Source organism: Octopus bimaculoides, chromosome 4 (assembly GCF_046866305.1).
Source record: "Octopus bimaculoides isolate indiv1 chromosome 4, ASM4686630v1, whole genome shotgun sequence".
NCBI classification, from domain to species: domain Eukaryota; kingdom Metazoa; phylum Mollusca; class Cephalopoda; order Octopoda; family Octopodidae; genus Octopus; species Octopus bimaculoides.
In genome coordinates, this window is record NC_142931.1 from 11,187,269 (window position 1) to 11,204,768 (window position 17,500).

The 17,500-nt window shown below is 38.4% G+C and overlaps 1 protein-coding gene and 1 long non-coding RNA gene across 51 annotated transcripts in view; one reads left to right on the top strand and one right to left on the bottom strand.

The window, feature by feature from the left end:
- LOC106872181 (membrane-associated guanylate kinase, WW and PDZ domain-containing protein 1) overlaps positions 1 to 17,500 on the top strand; it is a 668,717-nt gene that overhangs the window by 296,289 nt on the left and 354,928 nt on the right. For all 50 annotated transcript variants that reach the window (XR_016241362.1, XR_016241361.1, XR_016241363.1 and 47 more), the window contains one exon: positions 11,937 to 12,231. Coding sequence is in view for 40 of the 50 variants with exons in the window: in XM_089350230.1 (XP_089206356.1) it covers positions 11,937 to 12,231 (295 nt within the window). In the remaining 10 variants the exon portion in view is untranslated. The remainder of the gene's footprint in view (positions 1 to 11,936; positions 12,232 to 17,500) is intronic.
- LOC128247552 (uncharacterized) overlaps positions 14,435 to 17,500 on the bottom strand; it is a 10,856-nt gene continuing 7,790 nt past the window's right edge. The window contains exon 3 of the long non-coding RNA XR_008263865.2: positions 14,435 to 16,191. This is a non-coding gene — a long non-coding RNA (uncharacterized LOC128247552). The remainder of the gene's footprint in view (positions 16,192 to 17,500) is intronic.

The window sequence follows — 17,500 nt, forward strand, 5'->3', positions numbered from 1 at the left end:
CTGATGTAATCAAGTGAGTCCCAACTTTCAGAATTGCTGGCTTCAGAAACTATTATTATCAGGGCTGTGGAGTCGAAACAAAAAACTTTGACTCCAACTTTGGCTCCTCTACTATTGGCACCTCCAACTCTGACTTAATTTATGTAATTAAGTGATTGTAGTCTACACATCTCATAAAGCATACGCTTGTACTTTGAGTCGGCCTAACTGTTATAACTGGTTTATATCAAAGAATAAAAATATTGTGAGTCGGAATCAGTCAGCATAGTTTTACCGACTCCAACTACCCCTTAATTGGTTCCAACTTCAATTCCAACCTCACAGCCCTGATTATTATTATTATTATCATTATTATTATTATTATTATTATTATTATTATTACTATTATTACTATTATTATTATTATTATTATTATTATTATTATTATTATAAGCTGGCAGAATCATTAGGGGACGTAAACACACCAGCACCAGTTGTCAAGTAATGTTAGGGGGACAAACACAGACATAAACATATACACACACACATACATCATCATCATCATCATCATCGTTTAACGTCCGCTTTCCATACTAGCATGGGTTGGACGATTTGACTGAGGACTGGTGAAACCGGATGGCAACACCAGGCTCCAGTCTGATTTGGCAGAGTTTCTACAGCTGGATGCCCTTCCTAACGCCAATATATACATATATACGACAGGCTTCTTTCAGTTTCTGTCTACCAAATCCACTCACAAGGCTTTGATCGGCCCGAGGCTATAGTAGAAGACACTTGCCCAAGGTGCCACGCAGTGGGACTGAACCCAGAACCATGTGGTTGGTAAGCAAGGTACTTACCACACAGCTACTCCTACGCCTATAATTTCTTAATGTCCTGAGTTCTTAATATTCTGAGTTCAAATCTGAGTTCAAAATCAACTTTGCATTTCATCCTTTCAGGGTTGACGAAATAATGTATCGGTCTGGTATAGAGAACTGATGTCATTGACTTAAAACACTTCCCCTCAGAATTCATTGGCTTTCTGCCTAAATTAGAAACAATTACTGTTGTTGTTCCTGTTGTTGTTGTTAGCCATCCTCCTTAAAACTTTTATAATGGATGATCATTTGATTTTTCTTGTAGACTCTGTGTCTGTTATCTGAATTTATTTCTGTTATTTATACATTTTTTTTTTTTTTTAATGTATTTACTGTTGTTGGATGTGTTTATATTTGATCGATTGTATATCCATTATTAATTAAGTTTTCCCCTGGTGCTATACTGCAGCATTAGAGGGTTTTAGATGTGTTCTTCTGATGAAAAATTCTTTGACAAAATACGATGCTTATCTCAGATTCTGTCTGTTACATTTCAGCTGTGTTCTGCCACTGTAGGTTTTGCTATTGTTGTGGTGGTTGTTTTTGTTGCTGTTCAGCTTCAGGTTAGCTCAGATCAAACAGAAGGGTTCACAACCATTTTTTTATCTATGGACCCCTTTGATTACTATTTTATTCTGGTGGACCCCCATAGCCATTTGATGTGTAAAAACAAATTTTTTATATACTCCTTTGAAAATTCCTATTTCGTTTTTCACACATTAATTTTTGTAGGTTTAACTATGTAAAATGTCAGAGCAAGAAACCTAGCTGTTCCTTGCAATGAATACATCTAAAGCAAAACCTTATCATGGTCCCTTCTCATGATCCCTTCTCATGGTCCCTTAATATACGTGAATCCCCAATTTACTATTTTACTTGCATGGACCCTCAGAAACCTGAATTGAAATCCGGTTTAGGACCACTGAAATAGATCTCTGATTAAAGACATCCCAGCTGTGATGTCTTTTAAAGATATCTGAGACTACATTTTGTGATGTGCTCTTTCCTTGTTTAACCTTTTCAATACAAGCCTGCTTGAGACGGCCCCTGTTTTTATGATATAAACTGTTTTAAAGCGATCTAAAACCATTCATGGAAATTCATTGAAATTTGTTAGAAACACCAACTGAATAAATTCTTTGTTATCTTCAAAATTATTTAAAACACAAGTTATGTATCTCAACAGAAATATGCTAACAAAAGAGTTAGTGCATAATTCAATGGATATTTGACTGCTTTTTCTAGCAGATCAAACAACTATAGAATGACTGTTTTGTGCATGTATTTATAAGGCATATTTATAATTGTTTATTTTAACTAAGATTATGGAAACATGAATGTAGAACAGTGACAATGCAAAGTATTATTTATATTATCAAAAAAAGTTGGCAAAATCATTAAAATGTTAGGGGAAAAAAAGGCTTTTGGGGATTGTTCCAACTGTTTACATTCTGAGTTCAAATCCTGTCAAGGTCAACTTCATTTTTCATCCTTCCAGGATTGATAAAATTAAGTACCAGTTAAATGGTATTGATTAATCACCTCCCCTCAAAATTAGTGGCTTTGTGCCTAGATTTTGAAACCATTTATATATAAAAGGTTTGAGTGGTTTTCAACATTCTACAGGGTGTCCACAAAGTCTGGGTACATGGGGTTTAAAACATACTTTAAGAAATTATTATTTTTTATATTTAATTGTTTATGTTATGATTTTATTTACTCCATGTACCCAGATATTGTGGACACCCTGTATATCATCACCACCATCGTCATTCTCTAATGTCCATTTTATATGCTGGCATGGGTTGACATGTTTGTTAAAAAGTATACCAAGTAAAGAAAGGATATTATTGTCTTTTAAGCATATGCACTGGTGTGGCTGTGTGGTAAGAAGTGTTTGCTATACTGAAATCTGTTCATCTACACACATTACTTCATGGTTGCTTACATGCATAGACATACATTGGTATACAACTCTGTGTGCGTGTGTACATATGTGTATGTGTGTGCTGGTGCCATATAAAAGCATTCAGCACACTCTGTAAAGTGACTGGCATTAGGAAGAGCATCCAGATGAAGATATCACATCAAAGAGCCATTGGAACCTGATATGGCTCCCGGCCTTCCCAACTCCTCTCAAACCATCCAACCCATGCCAGCATGGAAAACGGTTGTTAAATGATGATGATGATAATATATATGTGTGTGTGGTTTTGTGTATACATACATATATATATATATATATATATATATATATATATATATATATATATATATATGAGTGTATGTGCTTTAGTAACTATGGAAGACTGGTGGGATTATTATTTGTATGGACTAAAAGATTGGACGCTATTTAGTATATAATTTAGTTATTATAGGTTTACTATTAATACCAATACAGGTGTACATAGATTTATGTGTTTCTTGCTGTAGTTTAATTTTAAAATTAGTGTTCAATCCTGCATATATTTAGATTGAATACTGTTGTACAAATGTGTTTGAAATTATGGTGCTTTTAGTATGTTTGTTTCCAAACAACACTTCTTTTAGTGCTGTTGACACTGTTGGACTGAATGGTACTGCCCAGGTGTCGAAACCATAATGATATCCGTGGGGCAGTTGATGATGGACATATGTTGGATTGCTGGTATGGCTGTAGAAAAGTATTATAACACATCCTTTTGATATAGATATATATATATATAAAACAGATGTGTTATAAAATTATTCCATATATATATTCTGTATATTCTATATTCTACTACATATATATATATAACCTGATCTAACAAAATGAGACATGGGTGAAGAAGTGCCAGGAAATTCATGTGGATGGATTCAATGCAAGAGGAAGTCTAAGGGAGACTTGAGCAGAAGTGGTGAAGGCAAATCTCACAAAAGGGATTGTTTGTCATCTCTTTTGTGATTTTTGCCTTCACCATTTCTGCCCAATCATGAATGCAACAAGTAGTGGGATGCTGTGTTGGAGAGGACTCATCCAACCTATGCAAGCATGGGAAAATGGACATAAAAGTAATGATGATGATGATATATTTAAATATGTACATACATACATACATACATGTGTGTGTGTGTGTCCATGACATCATGCACTAATTGTAAACAAACTATGTTGTTTATTTGTAATCTTCTATAAAAACATGCCTGGCCATTGTGTTGTTCATATTTGAAGGACTAAGAAAATAGAAGCTTGTTTGGAAACAGATGAGGGTTAGCAACAGGAATAGCATCCAGCCATAGAAAATCTGCTTCAAAAGATTTTGTCTGACCCATGCAAGCATAGAAAAGTGGATGTTAAAATGATGATGATAATGATGCTGCTAATTGAAAAAGGACACATTGGACAAAGTTGTTCTAGATGCTCGTAAAATGATCAGGTTATGAAAGTTACAGAGAGGGTCATAGCCCAACTAATTAGGGAGCGAATCAATTTAGATGAGATGCAGTTTGGGTTCGTGCCAGGTAAAAGCACTACTGATGCCTTATTTCTAGTGAGACAGTTGCAGGAGAAATACCTAGCTAAGGATAAACCTCTGTACCTGGCTTTCGTTGACATGGAGAAAGCCTTTGACAGGGTCCCCCGATCCCTTATCTGGTGGTCAATGAGGAAACTTGGGATAGAAGAATGGTTAGTGAGAGCTGTGCGAGCCATGTACAGAGATGCTGCCAGTAAGGTGAGGGTTGGAAATGAGTACAGCAATGAATTCCGGGTAGAGGTAGGGGTCCACCAAGGTTCCGTCCTCAGCCCCCTCTTATTTACCATAGTCCTCCAGGCAATCACAGAGGAGTTCAAGACAGGTTGCCCCTGGGAGCTCCTCTATGCTGATGACCTTGCCCTAATTGCGGAGTCACTATCAGAACTAGAGGAGAAGTTTCAGGTGTGGAAGCAAGGTCTAGAATTGAAGGGCCTTAGAGTCAACCTAGCTAAAACCAAAATCCTAATAAGTAGGAAGGTAGATAAAACACAAACCCCTTCAGGTAGATGGCCCTGCTCAGTATGTAGAAAAGGAGTAGGTAGTAACTCTATAAGATGTACCCGGTGCAAGCTATGGACACATAAGAGGTGCAGCAACATCAAAGGCAGGTTAACTAGCAAGTTAGTTTTTGTTTGTGGCAGATGTTCAGGTGCAATAAAGACTGCAAACAAACAGGAAACAACTTCTATCTCATTCCAGGGTGAAAAACTAGAGGTAGTTGATAGCTTCCGCTATCTGGGCGACCAAGTTAGTAGTGGGGGTGGGTGCGCTGAAAATGTAGCTGCTAGAATAAGAATAGCCTGGGCAAAGTTTAGAGAGCTCTTACCCCTGCTGGCGACAAAGGGACTCTCACTCAGAGTAAAAGGCAGACTGTATGACGCATGCGTACGAACAACCATGCTACATGGCAGTGAAACATGGGCTGTAACTGCTGAAGACATACGTAAGCTCGCAAGGAATGAAGCCAGTATGCTCCGTTGGATGTGTAATGTCAATGTGAATACCCGTCAGAGTGTAAGTATCTTGAGAGAAAAGCTGAACATTAGAAGCATCAGTTGTGGCGTGCAAGAGAGACGATTGCGCTGGTATGGACATGTGGTGAGAATGGAGGAGGATAGCTGCGTGAAAAAGTGCCACACCCTAACAGTTGAGGGAACCCGTGGAAGAGGTAGGCCCAGGAAGACCTGGGCTGAGGTGGTGAGGCAAGACCTTCGTACATTGGGCCTCACCGAGGCGATGACTACTGACCGAGACCTTTGGAAATGTGCTGTGCGTGAGAAGACCCGGCAAGCCAAGTAAGATCGTTGCCAGTGCCCCTGGACTGGTTCTTGTGCGGGTGGCACATGAGATGCACCATTTTGAGCGTGGCCGTTGCCAGTACCGCCTGACTGGCTCCTGTAGGATTTTCGAGCGAGATCGTTGCCAGTGCCCCTGGACTGGCTTGTGCGGGTGGCACATAAAAGACACCATTTCGAGCGTGGCCGTTTTCGTGCGGGTGACACGTAAAAGCACCCACTACACTCTCTGAGTGGTTGGCGTTAGGAAGGGCATCCAGCTGTAGAAACTCTGCCAAATCAGACTGGAGCCTGGTGTTGCCATCCGGTTTCACCAGTCCTCAGTCAAATCGTCCAACCCATGCTAGCATGGAAAGCGGACGTTAAACGATGATGATGATGATGATGATATATATATATAGATATATATGTATATGTATATATTCACATGTATACACACACACACACACATATATATATGTATATGTATGTATGTGTGTGTATATATATATGTGTTCGTTCCGTTGTCTGTAGTTCATTGTTCTAACGTCCTGTACCCTGATATGCATCTATACACACATGTAGATGAAAGTATATACATATATGTGTGTATACATGCATATATATTTTTTGTATTATATATATATGTATGTATGTATATATATATAACAATATATATATATATATGTGTATATATATATATATATATATATATATATATATATATATATATATATATGTGTGTGTGTGTATATATATATATATATATATATATATATATATATATATATATATGTGTGTGTATATATATATATATATATATATATATATATATATATATGTATATATTCACACGTATACACACATACTTTCTTTTAAATCACTTTTCTAAATGATTACACAATACATTTGGAGATATTAATGCTGCAAACTGTCTTTAGAGTGCAGTTCTCCAATTCTTCACTTCTAGAAGAAAAATAATTAAGGTAAAGAATTTTTAATTAAGATAATGCAATCTACATAAAGCTTCCTACATCTCCTTTCACAGCCCCTTGGGGTAACATTATGGTTCTAAAAGCTTCTAACCTTGTTCAGTGAGCAGTTTCCTTTCAACTGTACTAACATTATAACTGGAAATAGGTTTCACTGCAATTTTAAAAGATTTAGCTCCATGCTGTGAAAATTTGTATTTTTTGTGTGGTAAGTAGATTGCTTACCAACCACATGGTTCTGGGTTCAGTCCCACTGTGTGGCACTTTGGGCAAATGTCTTCTGCTATAGCCTCGGGCTGACCAAAGCCTTGTGAATGGATTTGGTAGACAGAAATTGAAAGAAGCCCGTCGTATAAGTGTGTGTGTGTATGTTTGTGTATCTGTGCAGTACCGCCTGATTGGCACTCATGCTAGTAGAACGTTAAAAGCACCATCCGAGTGTGATCGTTGCCAGTGCCGCTGACTGGCTCCTGTGCCGGTGGCACGTAAAAAGCACTATTCGAACGTGATTGTTGCCAGCGTCGCCTTACTGGCACGTGCCAGTGGCATGTGAAAAACAACATTCGACCATGGTTGTTGCCAGTGCCACCAGACTGGCTCCTGTGTAAAAACACCATTTTAAGCGTGGCCGTTGCCAGTACCGTGTGACTGGTCGTCGTGCTGGTAGCACATAAAAGCATCCACTACACTCTCAGAGTGGTTGGCATTAGGAAGGGCATCCAGCTATAGAAACTTTGCCAGATCAGATTGGAGCCTGGTGCAGCCTTCTGGCTTTCAAGTCCTCAGTCAAACTATCCAACCCATGCCAGCATGGAAATCGGACGTTGAATGACAACGACAAAGTGGATTGGTTTAACCATGCCCTGACACCTCCCTCTTCTCTCCTTTTCCATCTGGGATAGCCGTGTATCTCTTCTACTGCAAGACACATGTTTCGTCTCTCTACCATACTTTAGGCCCTCATTACCTGGCATAAAGCCACCTCCTCAGTTGAGTGGGAGGTGTCTTGTCTTGTCTTGTGAGTTACTTGGTGCTGGTGCTATGCTAAAGGTACTCAGCAGACTCTGAGAAATGGTTGGCATTAGGAAGGGTATCCAGCTGTAGAAGCCATACCAAAGCAGACATTGGAGCTCGATGCAATCCTCTGGTTCATAAGCTCTTATCAAACCATCCAACCCTTACCAACCTGGAAAAAAAAAAGGAACGGTAAATGATCATGATCATGATGAAATGTGACACGATGATGAGGGAGCCTATATGTGGTTGTCCAATATACTAGATATAGCAGCTAAATCTCACTGAAATCACATCTTACTGTTTGGGATGTAAAAAGGAAAAGTATACAATGGATAATGTAGTCTTGGATTATAAGATATCTGAGTAAGAGATGGGATGGTCATGGTTGGAATATCTTTGGTCATAGGTCTACTAAACGACAACCAAAGATAGAGCTTCTGCATAGTTACTTCATTCACTAGAAATAGCAGCCAATGACCTTCTGCAAACAATAGCAGATTTCCCTCAAATCGCACCCTATTTTCTGAAAAAAAAAATGTTTTTTTTAAATAAAGGAACACACTAGATAATGTAGCTCTAGATTACAACATGTCGAAATAAAAGACATGCTGGTCATGGCTGGAAGGCCTTTGATGATTTAATTCTGTTCCTGTCAAGACTGTTCTGGGCTTAAAACACCCCCACCACCACCACCAACAACAATAACAACAACAACCACACACAAATGAGAACCCAAACTGGATCATTGACTTTATTCATTAAGCATTTCCCATTAAAAACTAGAGACTATTAATTAATTACATTGCAACAATGCTCTCCCTCCTCCTCACTCCTCTCTCTCTCCCTCTCACAACAACAATACTGTATCCGTTTCTATAGGAGTGTCTAATTCTTCATTGGGGTTGTTGTTGTTGTTGTTGTTGTTGTTGTTGTTGGTTCCAACTTTCCATTCTTTTGTCAATTTATTCTCTACCCCCACCACCACCACCCCCACCTCCACCAATATCATCACCACCACCACCACCTCCACCGCCTCCCCCCACATTGCTAATAATGACATTTAAATGAAATAATCCTATGTTCTTCTCGTTTTCACCTTCTTCCCTTTCCTTTTGTATGACAAGTGTGTGTGTGTGTGTGTGTGTGTGTGTACATACAAAAGTGCATCTATGTGCATACGCCTCCATATATGTGTGTATCTGCACGTGTGCGTATATGTGCAAATGTGTAGATGTGTGTGTGTGTGTGTGTGCATCTCCATATGTGTGTGCAAGTACACATCTCCGTATACATATGTGTGTTTGCATGTGTGCATGTGCTTACAAATGTGTGTCTGTATTTATGTGTATATATGCACATGTGCATGCATCACCATATATGCATGTGTATGTATGTGTGTGTGTATGTGTGTGTGAATATCTTTGTGTGCATGTGTGTCATTGAGGACATGTATCTGCATGTGTGTGTATGTATGTATCTGTGTGTGTGTGTATGTGTATGGAGTGATTCAAGATTGTTTGGAAACTGAATTGCAGTTGCTTCAATAAGGAACATTAGCTGCAGTTTATGCAACAACTGTAATGTAAACGTGCACAGGATGTAACTGAATATGCATATGTACATGTACATGCATATACAGGCGCAGCATGGTAAGAAGCCTGCATCCCAACCACATGGTTCCGGGTTCAGTCTCACTGTGTGGCACCTTGAGCAAGTGTGTTCTACTTTAGGCCTGGACCAACCAAAGTTTTGTAAGTAGATTTGGTTGACGGAATCTGAAAGAAGCTTGTTGTATATGTGTGTGTGTGTGTGTGTGTGTGTGGCTTAAATGGTGCTTATTACATGCCACCTGCACAGGAGCCAGTCCAATGTTTTGTTCACATGCCACCGGCATGAGTGCCAGTAAGGCGAAGCTGGAAACGATCGCGCTCAAATGGTGCTTTTTACGTGCCACCAGTACAGAAGCAAGACTGCTGCTCTGGCAGTGATCCTGCTCAGATGGTGATGTTAGCACTATATATACAAATTATAAAAATAACTTCACAGGTTTTCATGTATACCGGGGGTATTTGGAACATCACACCCGTGATAGTCAAGGGATTACTGTGTTACTCATTTTTACTGGTTGTGTGGACTGGAGCAACAGAAAAAAAAAAGTGTCTTGCTCATGGGACACAAAGCATCACCAGGTGTTGAAATCATGACCTTATGATCTTGAGCTCAATACCTTAACCACTTACCTATGTGCCTTTATAGATATATGAAGGCTTGTACACGCCACTTCACACACACATACACACGACTGAGTAATAATATCGAAGCAGTCATCAATAGGCCTAGGTATATACCTACCCCTTTTCCCCATTTTTTAAATTTTTATTTTAAGAGGGGGTAACCACAACAAGACCCACACTAGGCATTCCATTCATTTCCCTGGGTATGACTATAAACTACATCCGGTAGTGGGACCCTGGGGCCCTGGTTTCAGGGTTTGAGGCGTGTGGAACCACTTCTTAGCCTCTATTGTTCCCCGGTCTACTCTGGCCTAGAGTGGCAGTACCTGTAAGGGTCCCAGCTATGGGTTAACTAGCCCCCCCCCCTGTGAACTGCAGTGGGGGGGGATCAGTAGAATGCAGTTGCTGTATTCCCTGCATGGCGTACGATGTGACAAAAAGGGACAGGAGTAAGGGGAATGGGTATCTTCTACCCCTAGTAAATCCATATTCCTAAAAAGGCAGCAAGAAAAAGACAAGGGGGTAGGAGAAGGTTATAAAAAAAAAGGGATTTGAAAATTTTTTTGGTATTATTTATTCACCATTGCATCATATTTTATTTGATTCCTTGACTGAAGAATTTCTAATAGGAGATAACTTACATGTTTTCTCCAACATGTACAGTTTTTCTAACTCCTGTTAGCAAACGAAACATGTGTAATGGTGAATAAATGGTACTAAAAAAAAATTTCCCATCTCCTGATAACACAAAACACACATACAGAGATATGGCTACTTGCCTAATACACACACACGCACACACACATAAATGAAACACATGCAAACATGTGTAGCATTTTTCTTCAGCAAATACATTGTCAAAATCTTTGCTGACAATAAGATCGCCAAATAATCTGATAACACAATATTTGATAATATAATATTTACTTTCAAAGATATCAAATTAGTCTTATCTAATTCCATTTAATTAGTGAAATGCACACAGAGGAGATATATTTTCTGTTATAACCCACTGTGGGAGTGGTTATGTTCTGGTTAGCAGAAACTCTTTAGTTTTATGAGCAAACTGCAACTCAGTACATATGTACTGAGAAAAATTATGAAGCATTCTTTGTAACAAATTCATAGGTGCAGGAGTGGCTGTGTGGTAAGTTGCTTGCTTACCAACCACATGGTTCCGCGTTCAGTCTCACTGCGTGGCACCTTGGGCAAGTGTCTTCTACTATAGCCTCAGGCCGACCAAAGCCTTGTGAGTGGATTTGGTAGACAGAAACTGAAAGAAGCCCATCGTATATATGTATATATATATATGTGTGTGTTTGTGTGTCTGTGTTTGTCCCCCTAGCATTGCTTGACAACCGATGCTGGTGTGTTTATGTCCCCGTCACTTTGCGGTTCGGCAAAAGAGACCGATAGAATAAGTACCAGGCTTACAAAGAATAAGTACTGGGGTCGATTTGCTCGACTAAAGGCGGTGCTCCAGCATGGCCACAGTCAAATGACTGAAACAAGTAAAAGAGAAAGGTTGTGTATATCTTAGATTAAATTACTCTTTTAACATGTTGGCTCCCACACGTCCTGCCGGTAGGTCATGGTGGTATGTTAGGGAGTCCCGTCCAACCCACCAGCAGGTCGTTGTTTAATTTCTTTACTATGGACTTTCTGAGAGGTTTGGTATAGTGTAAAAATGTTACGCCACTCATGTCAAAATTAATCAAGATATCGTATTGGGACCCCTGGGATAAAACGTAAAATGAGGCTCGGGAGCCAATGTGTTGATGTCCACTTTTCCATGCTGCACGGGTCTGATGGCTTAAAAAAGTTTACTGGGGTCAATTGGTTTGGCTAAATCCTTCAGGGTGGTACCCCCAGCATGGCAGCAGTCTAATAACTGATACCAGTAAAAGATAAAAGATATAAATACACACACACACACACACTACACACACACACACACACACACACACACACACACACACACTATCAGAAGTGAAATGAAGATGTGATTGACATTTTCAGCTTGAAACCATTTCTAATACTTCTTGATCTCTTTTACCTGCAGGTAATCACTACGGAACACCAAAACCTCCTAAAGAACCTAATGTAGTTCACGTACGGCGCACAGGGTCGGCTGGAAGTTTACTTTTTGGAAACAGTAATCAAGGTGAAACAAAACGGAAGTTGCCTAGTAATTCAGAAATGTCATCTTCTAAATCTTCACTGCCCCCATTCAGAGACAATGTTCCTGTGATACGACAACGGTCCTTGGAAAAAGCACGAAGCTCTTCGAATCTTGGCCCTTTACCTGGAAATTGGGAAACTGCTTACACTGCTGATGGCCAGCAATATTTTATAAAGTAAGTAGGATAATGCATTTGTGTGTGTGTGTGTGTGTTCTTTGGGTTTAAGAGAATAATAACAGCGACCAGCACTGGCTGCAATATCTTGTCTCACAGAAACTTTTCAAAGAGACTTGTGGGTTACAAATACAGGACTTCTAGCAGAATTCCAGTGGATTATCAGATACAGGTGTTTTGACTTGATTTGGTCTTCTCAGTAATGAACATTCTGGATGTTCTGAGCCAACCCGAAATGCTTTCTCCAATACAGAAAGTAACAGATAAAACATTAACTCATTTGTGCAAAAGCTATAGATTAAACCACCAGTGTGTATACCATTATGTATATGTTTAACAAGGAACATCATATATATGTGTGTGTGTGTGTCTATCTATGTATATTTGTATATGTTTTTGTTTTTTTTTTCTCATCATATGTTGGATATATCAACTCGAATTCTTGAAGGAGCCATTTTATATTCAAACTGTATTCTCTGTGTCTGCTAGACTTCAATTATGTCTCAGTTTAAGCAGATTGTGGGAAATAAGAAACTGTTTTGGTTTTTTTTTAATCTCAAAACATGATAAAATATCTTTGGAAAGAACTAAATCCAGATTTATACATCTGATTAAATGGAAAGGAAAATTAAGATGGCCACTTGTTTACTGAGAACACTAACAATATTTGTTAAATGATTCCCTCTGGCAATTAAAATTGAATCGCAGTTATGATTTTGGAAAAAATATCTTAGAATCTAGCTTTGCACCTGATACATTGTAGCAATTAAGAACTATTCTATACTTCAACCTAAGGCAAAGAATTCACTTTGTAGATTCCATTACACCAAAACCTTTGTCCGTTACATAAACAAATCTCATGTAATCTCAAAATTTTAGACATAGAGTTGACAATGGACCAGATCCTGCAACACATTTTCCTGTATCTATCTTCGTCATCTTAATCAATTTTGGAAGAATTGATTTTAGCAGATATTTTTTTTTTTGATATCTTTTATTGATTAATAGTTTCAATAAAAACAAAGAATGCCAACAAAAAAAAAAAAAGCACAAAGCAAAAAGAAACTGGAATGGTACTAATCAGATCCAGTATTCTTTACTGCTTGTTGTACAATATATTTCCATTACAGCCTAGAAGCATCTCTCAACGAATAACTACTACTATAACCAATGCCACTACCATTATTACTTCAACCACCACGACCACCACTACTATGATTACTACTTGTGCTATTACTACTACTACTACTACAACTATAGAATGTTTCTTTCTTTTCAGCCATGTTGTTATTATTTTTAATGAGAGAGAAATATCTTCTTGAGAAGCATGTCTGTATGAACCAAAACCATTGGAAAATATTACTTCAAAATTTTTACATCATTAAATTTTACAAGATTTTATTAGTTTTTTTTAGTTTGTTTTTGGTCTCAAATGAGATAAAATTGTATAATATCTGGAATTTATTTATTTATATATCAATTTATTAATTTTCCAGAATTTTTTTTTTTTTTTGATTCGATAAGATGAGCAAATTTAAAATACGTCTAGCACATGATACATCATTATTTCATATTGACTCTTCTTGCACATCTGTGAGAGTTCATTCCTCTGCACAATTTCAACCATATTTCAAAATGATAAAAAAAGAAATGACCTTTCTCCAACCCCTTGATTCAATGATGATTTCATCATCACCATTTAACATCCGTATTCCATGCTGGCATGAACTGGGTCGTTCAACAGGCCCCAATGAGCTTGAGGGTTTGTATCAAACACCAGTGTCTGCTTTGGCTGGGTTTCTACAGCCAGATGCCCTTCCTAATGCCAACCACTTTACAGAGTGTACTGGGTGCTTTTTGTTGTGAGGTCACCAAGTAACTTGCGAGAAAAGACCCCTTGGTAGCTTGTACCCTACTTTTGCTAATTGGTTTAAGCGCCTGTATAGTCAGAAGCAAACACAGACATCCCTTTTGGCTCCCTACTCAACTGGTATTTATTTCGGCTGAGTGAACTGGAACAACATGGAATCGAATGAACTAACCAAAAACACAATGTGCAACAGATTCAAGTATTGAACCTGCAGCCTTATGATTGTGGGTTCAGCACCCTCACCACTAACCCACATATATATAATGAAAACACACTCACATACAATCGTTAAAGTTAGCCTAAACTATTCTCTTTTTTTTTACACACACACACACACACACACACACACACACACACACACAAACCATCCACCAAATTCCCTCGAATCCCTGCTTGTCTTGAAAAAGAGTGCAGAATGGATAATGCAATTATAAAATATACACTAAGATAGGATGGGCACGACTGGAATGCCTTTGGTCAGAGAACTAGAGCTAAATGACCACGACAACAACTGATACTATTTGATCAATCAGATGAGGCAAGGGTTAAAATTGCAGCATACTTGTACAGGGTTTGAACTCAGAACCTTAAGAAGGTAAACTTATACGTTGTAGAATATTTTGTTTGGCTTTGTAATTGTAGTTTCACTGTGTTAATTGAATACAGCAATTTGGTGAAGTTAGATGACTACAGTTACCTCCCTTACTATCCCTTTCCATTTTTAATAACTAAATCTTGACTATTTACTAAAATACCAACATTCGTGTGATTTGAATCTTTCTTTTCTGATTTGCATGTTTTAGGATAGTTAAATGACTGCTTTGTAACTTGTTTCTAAGTAGATATTTTAAACGTTAATGTCATCAAGATGGTTACATTGAAAGACGTCTGGGACCCTCAGACAATCATCACATGACCAAAGGAAAACATGTTGTTGTGCACTTATGTCCTGTTGAACCTGTTCTACTGTCGTTGTTTAGCTACAGGTCAGCTCTAATCGAGCAGACTTGTGATCAAATGGTTTCCTACAATGACTATCCTGTCTTCTTTTTAGACATTGTGTATCTAGGGAGATTTAGCTTCTATATCTAACAGATCGGGTCACTGTATTAGAGGCTTCTTTATTCTTTTCTACTCTAAGCACAAGGCCCGTAATTTGGGTGGAGGGGGCCAGTCGATTAAATCAACCCAGTATGCAACTGGTACTTAATTTATTGACCCTGAACGGATGAAAAGCAAAGTCAACCTCGGCGGAATTTGAACTCAGAACATAAAGACAGACGAAATACTGTTAAGCATTTGGCCCAGCGTGCTAACTATTCTGCCAGCTCACCACCTTAAGAATATATTCTTTTCTACTCTTGGCACAAGGCCCGAAATTTTGGGGGAGGGGCCAGTTGATTAGATCAACCTCAATATGCAACTGGTGCTTGATTTATCAACCCTGAAAAGATGAAAGGCAAAGTCGACCTCGGTGGAATTTGAACTCAGAACGTAAAGACAGACGAAATACCACAAAGCGTGCTAACGTTTCTGCCAGCTCACCACCTTTGCTTCTTTTTTATACATAGCTTATTTATTATTTAGGAGCCAATATCTATAAACTTAATCATTGTTCTGTAGTAAAACATAGGTGTTGGTATGGGTGTGTGATTATAAGCTCACTTTGCAACCACATGGTTTCAGGTTCAATCCCACTTCATGGCACCTCAGGCAATTGTCTTCTTTTATAACCTCAGGTTGACCAATGCTTTGCATGTGAATTTAATTGATGAAAGCTGTTTAGAACCCCCTCTTGTGTGTGTGAGAGAGAGAGGGAGTGTGTGTGTGTGAGAGAGAGAGAGAGAGAGTGAGTGTGTGTGTGAGAGAGAGAGAGAGCGTGTGTGTGTGTGTGTGTGTGTGTATGTGTGTATTTGTTCCCTCACTGCTTGACAACCTGAATTTGTTTCTGTCCCATGTAACTTAGTAGTTTGACAAAAGAGATTGATAGAATAATTACCAGGCTTAAAAATAAAATAAGTTCTGGGGTTGATTCATTTGACTAAAAAAACTCTTCAAGGCAGTACCCCAGCATGGCCACAGTCCAGTAACTGAAACAAACAAAAGTAAAATCCATTATCTCATCTTTAAACTTATCCCAAACTGTTCTCATTCGCCTCTCATTTTCTTCCTACAGCTGCTGCCTTTAACACACACACACACATTATCTCCATGTACTTCCCACCTACATAGAACTTAAAAGTGGTGAATGTGTTTATTTTTAACCAACAGAAATGGTGGGGTTACTTCCCTTCTCACGTAAACGAAATAAAATATTAATATTCCACAGCCAAATCCGTTTATATTTTGTTAGGTGTCTTAGAGGGACCGTTTCTGTGAATTTAAAATATTCCACAACTAGCCTGAGATCAAGAATTTAAAGAGTTTCAAATACCAATCTACTAACCAGAAAGTAACATGTTAAAATCTTAAAATCAAAACTGAATTTGACTCTAACTTTACAGTTAATTGTATAAATACAAGAATTACGGTATGAAAGACACATGTTAGCCCTCAGAAAACGCACAGAGACTTTAACTTCACTTAAACGTTTATTGATTTGGTATCTACTCTGAATGTCTTGCTTCTTGGACATGGACACGTTAAGGCTCCAACGTTTTGATGAACGCTCACAAGATACTCCACCATCTTTCAACAACCTTTGTTGCTTTTTTATATTCCATATGTCTAACACCCGTGGACTGCTTACAAAATCGATAAACAACACAGTACCCATGACTTTCGGAAACGTTTATTTATGCTCAGAATTGCTGAAGCGTGAAATAAATTATACCCATTGGTAGTTGGCTGTCAGGACATGAAGTCCTTCAAATCTTCAATGTTTCCTGAAACTCGCCAGCAGTGGGCCCTATGTAACCCCCTTTTTTTTTTGCCACTGTTCACTTCCTGTGCATCACTCTATGTACTGTGCTTGCACTTTCGGCTACTTTTTCCTGATGACTTGCAGTGCACCTGAATACTATATGCAATAAGTTCATTATTATAAATGATTAAATGAAGTTAACAGTCATTGTGTGTTTTTGAATGGCTAATAGGTCTCTTTCATACAGTAATTGTTTTAACTCCAACGCACAGTCTCAGATCAAATCACTTGCCAGACAAGTACATCTCCAGAGTAGAGGACAATTTAAAAGTAAAAATAGATTGAAATCACATTTGTTTGATTCAGTAAAACTTTTGTGTACAACTTGTATTTATTGTATCATGATTTCTGCAAGTAACACATTATTACGATGACTGTGGTTTAACTGAATGATTTCGTTCAATGATGAAAAACTTGTTCTTCTACTCCTGTGCCAGTTTCTGTCATGGACTGTGGCCATGCTGGGGCACCAGTTT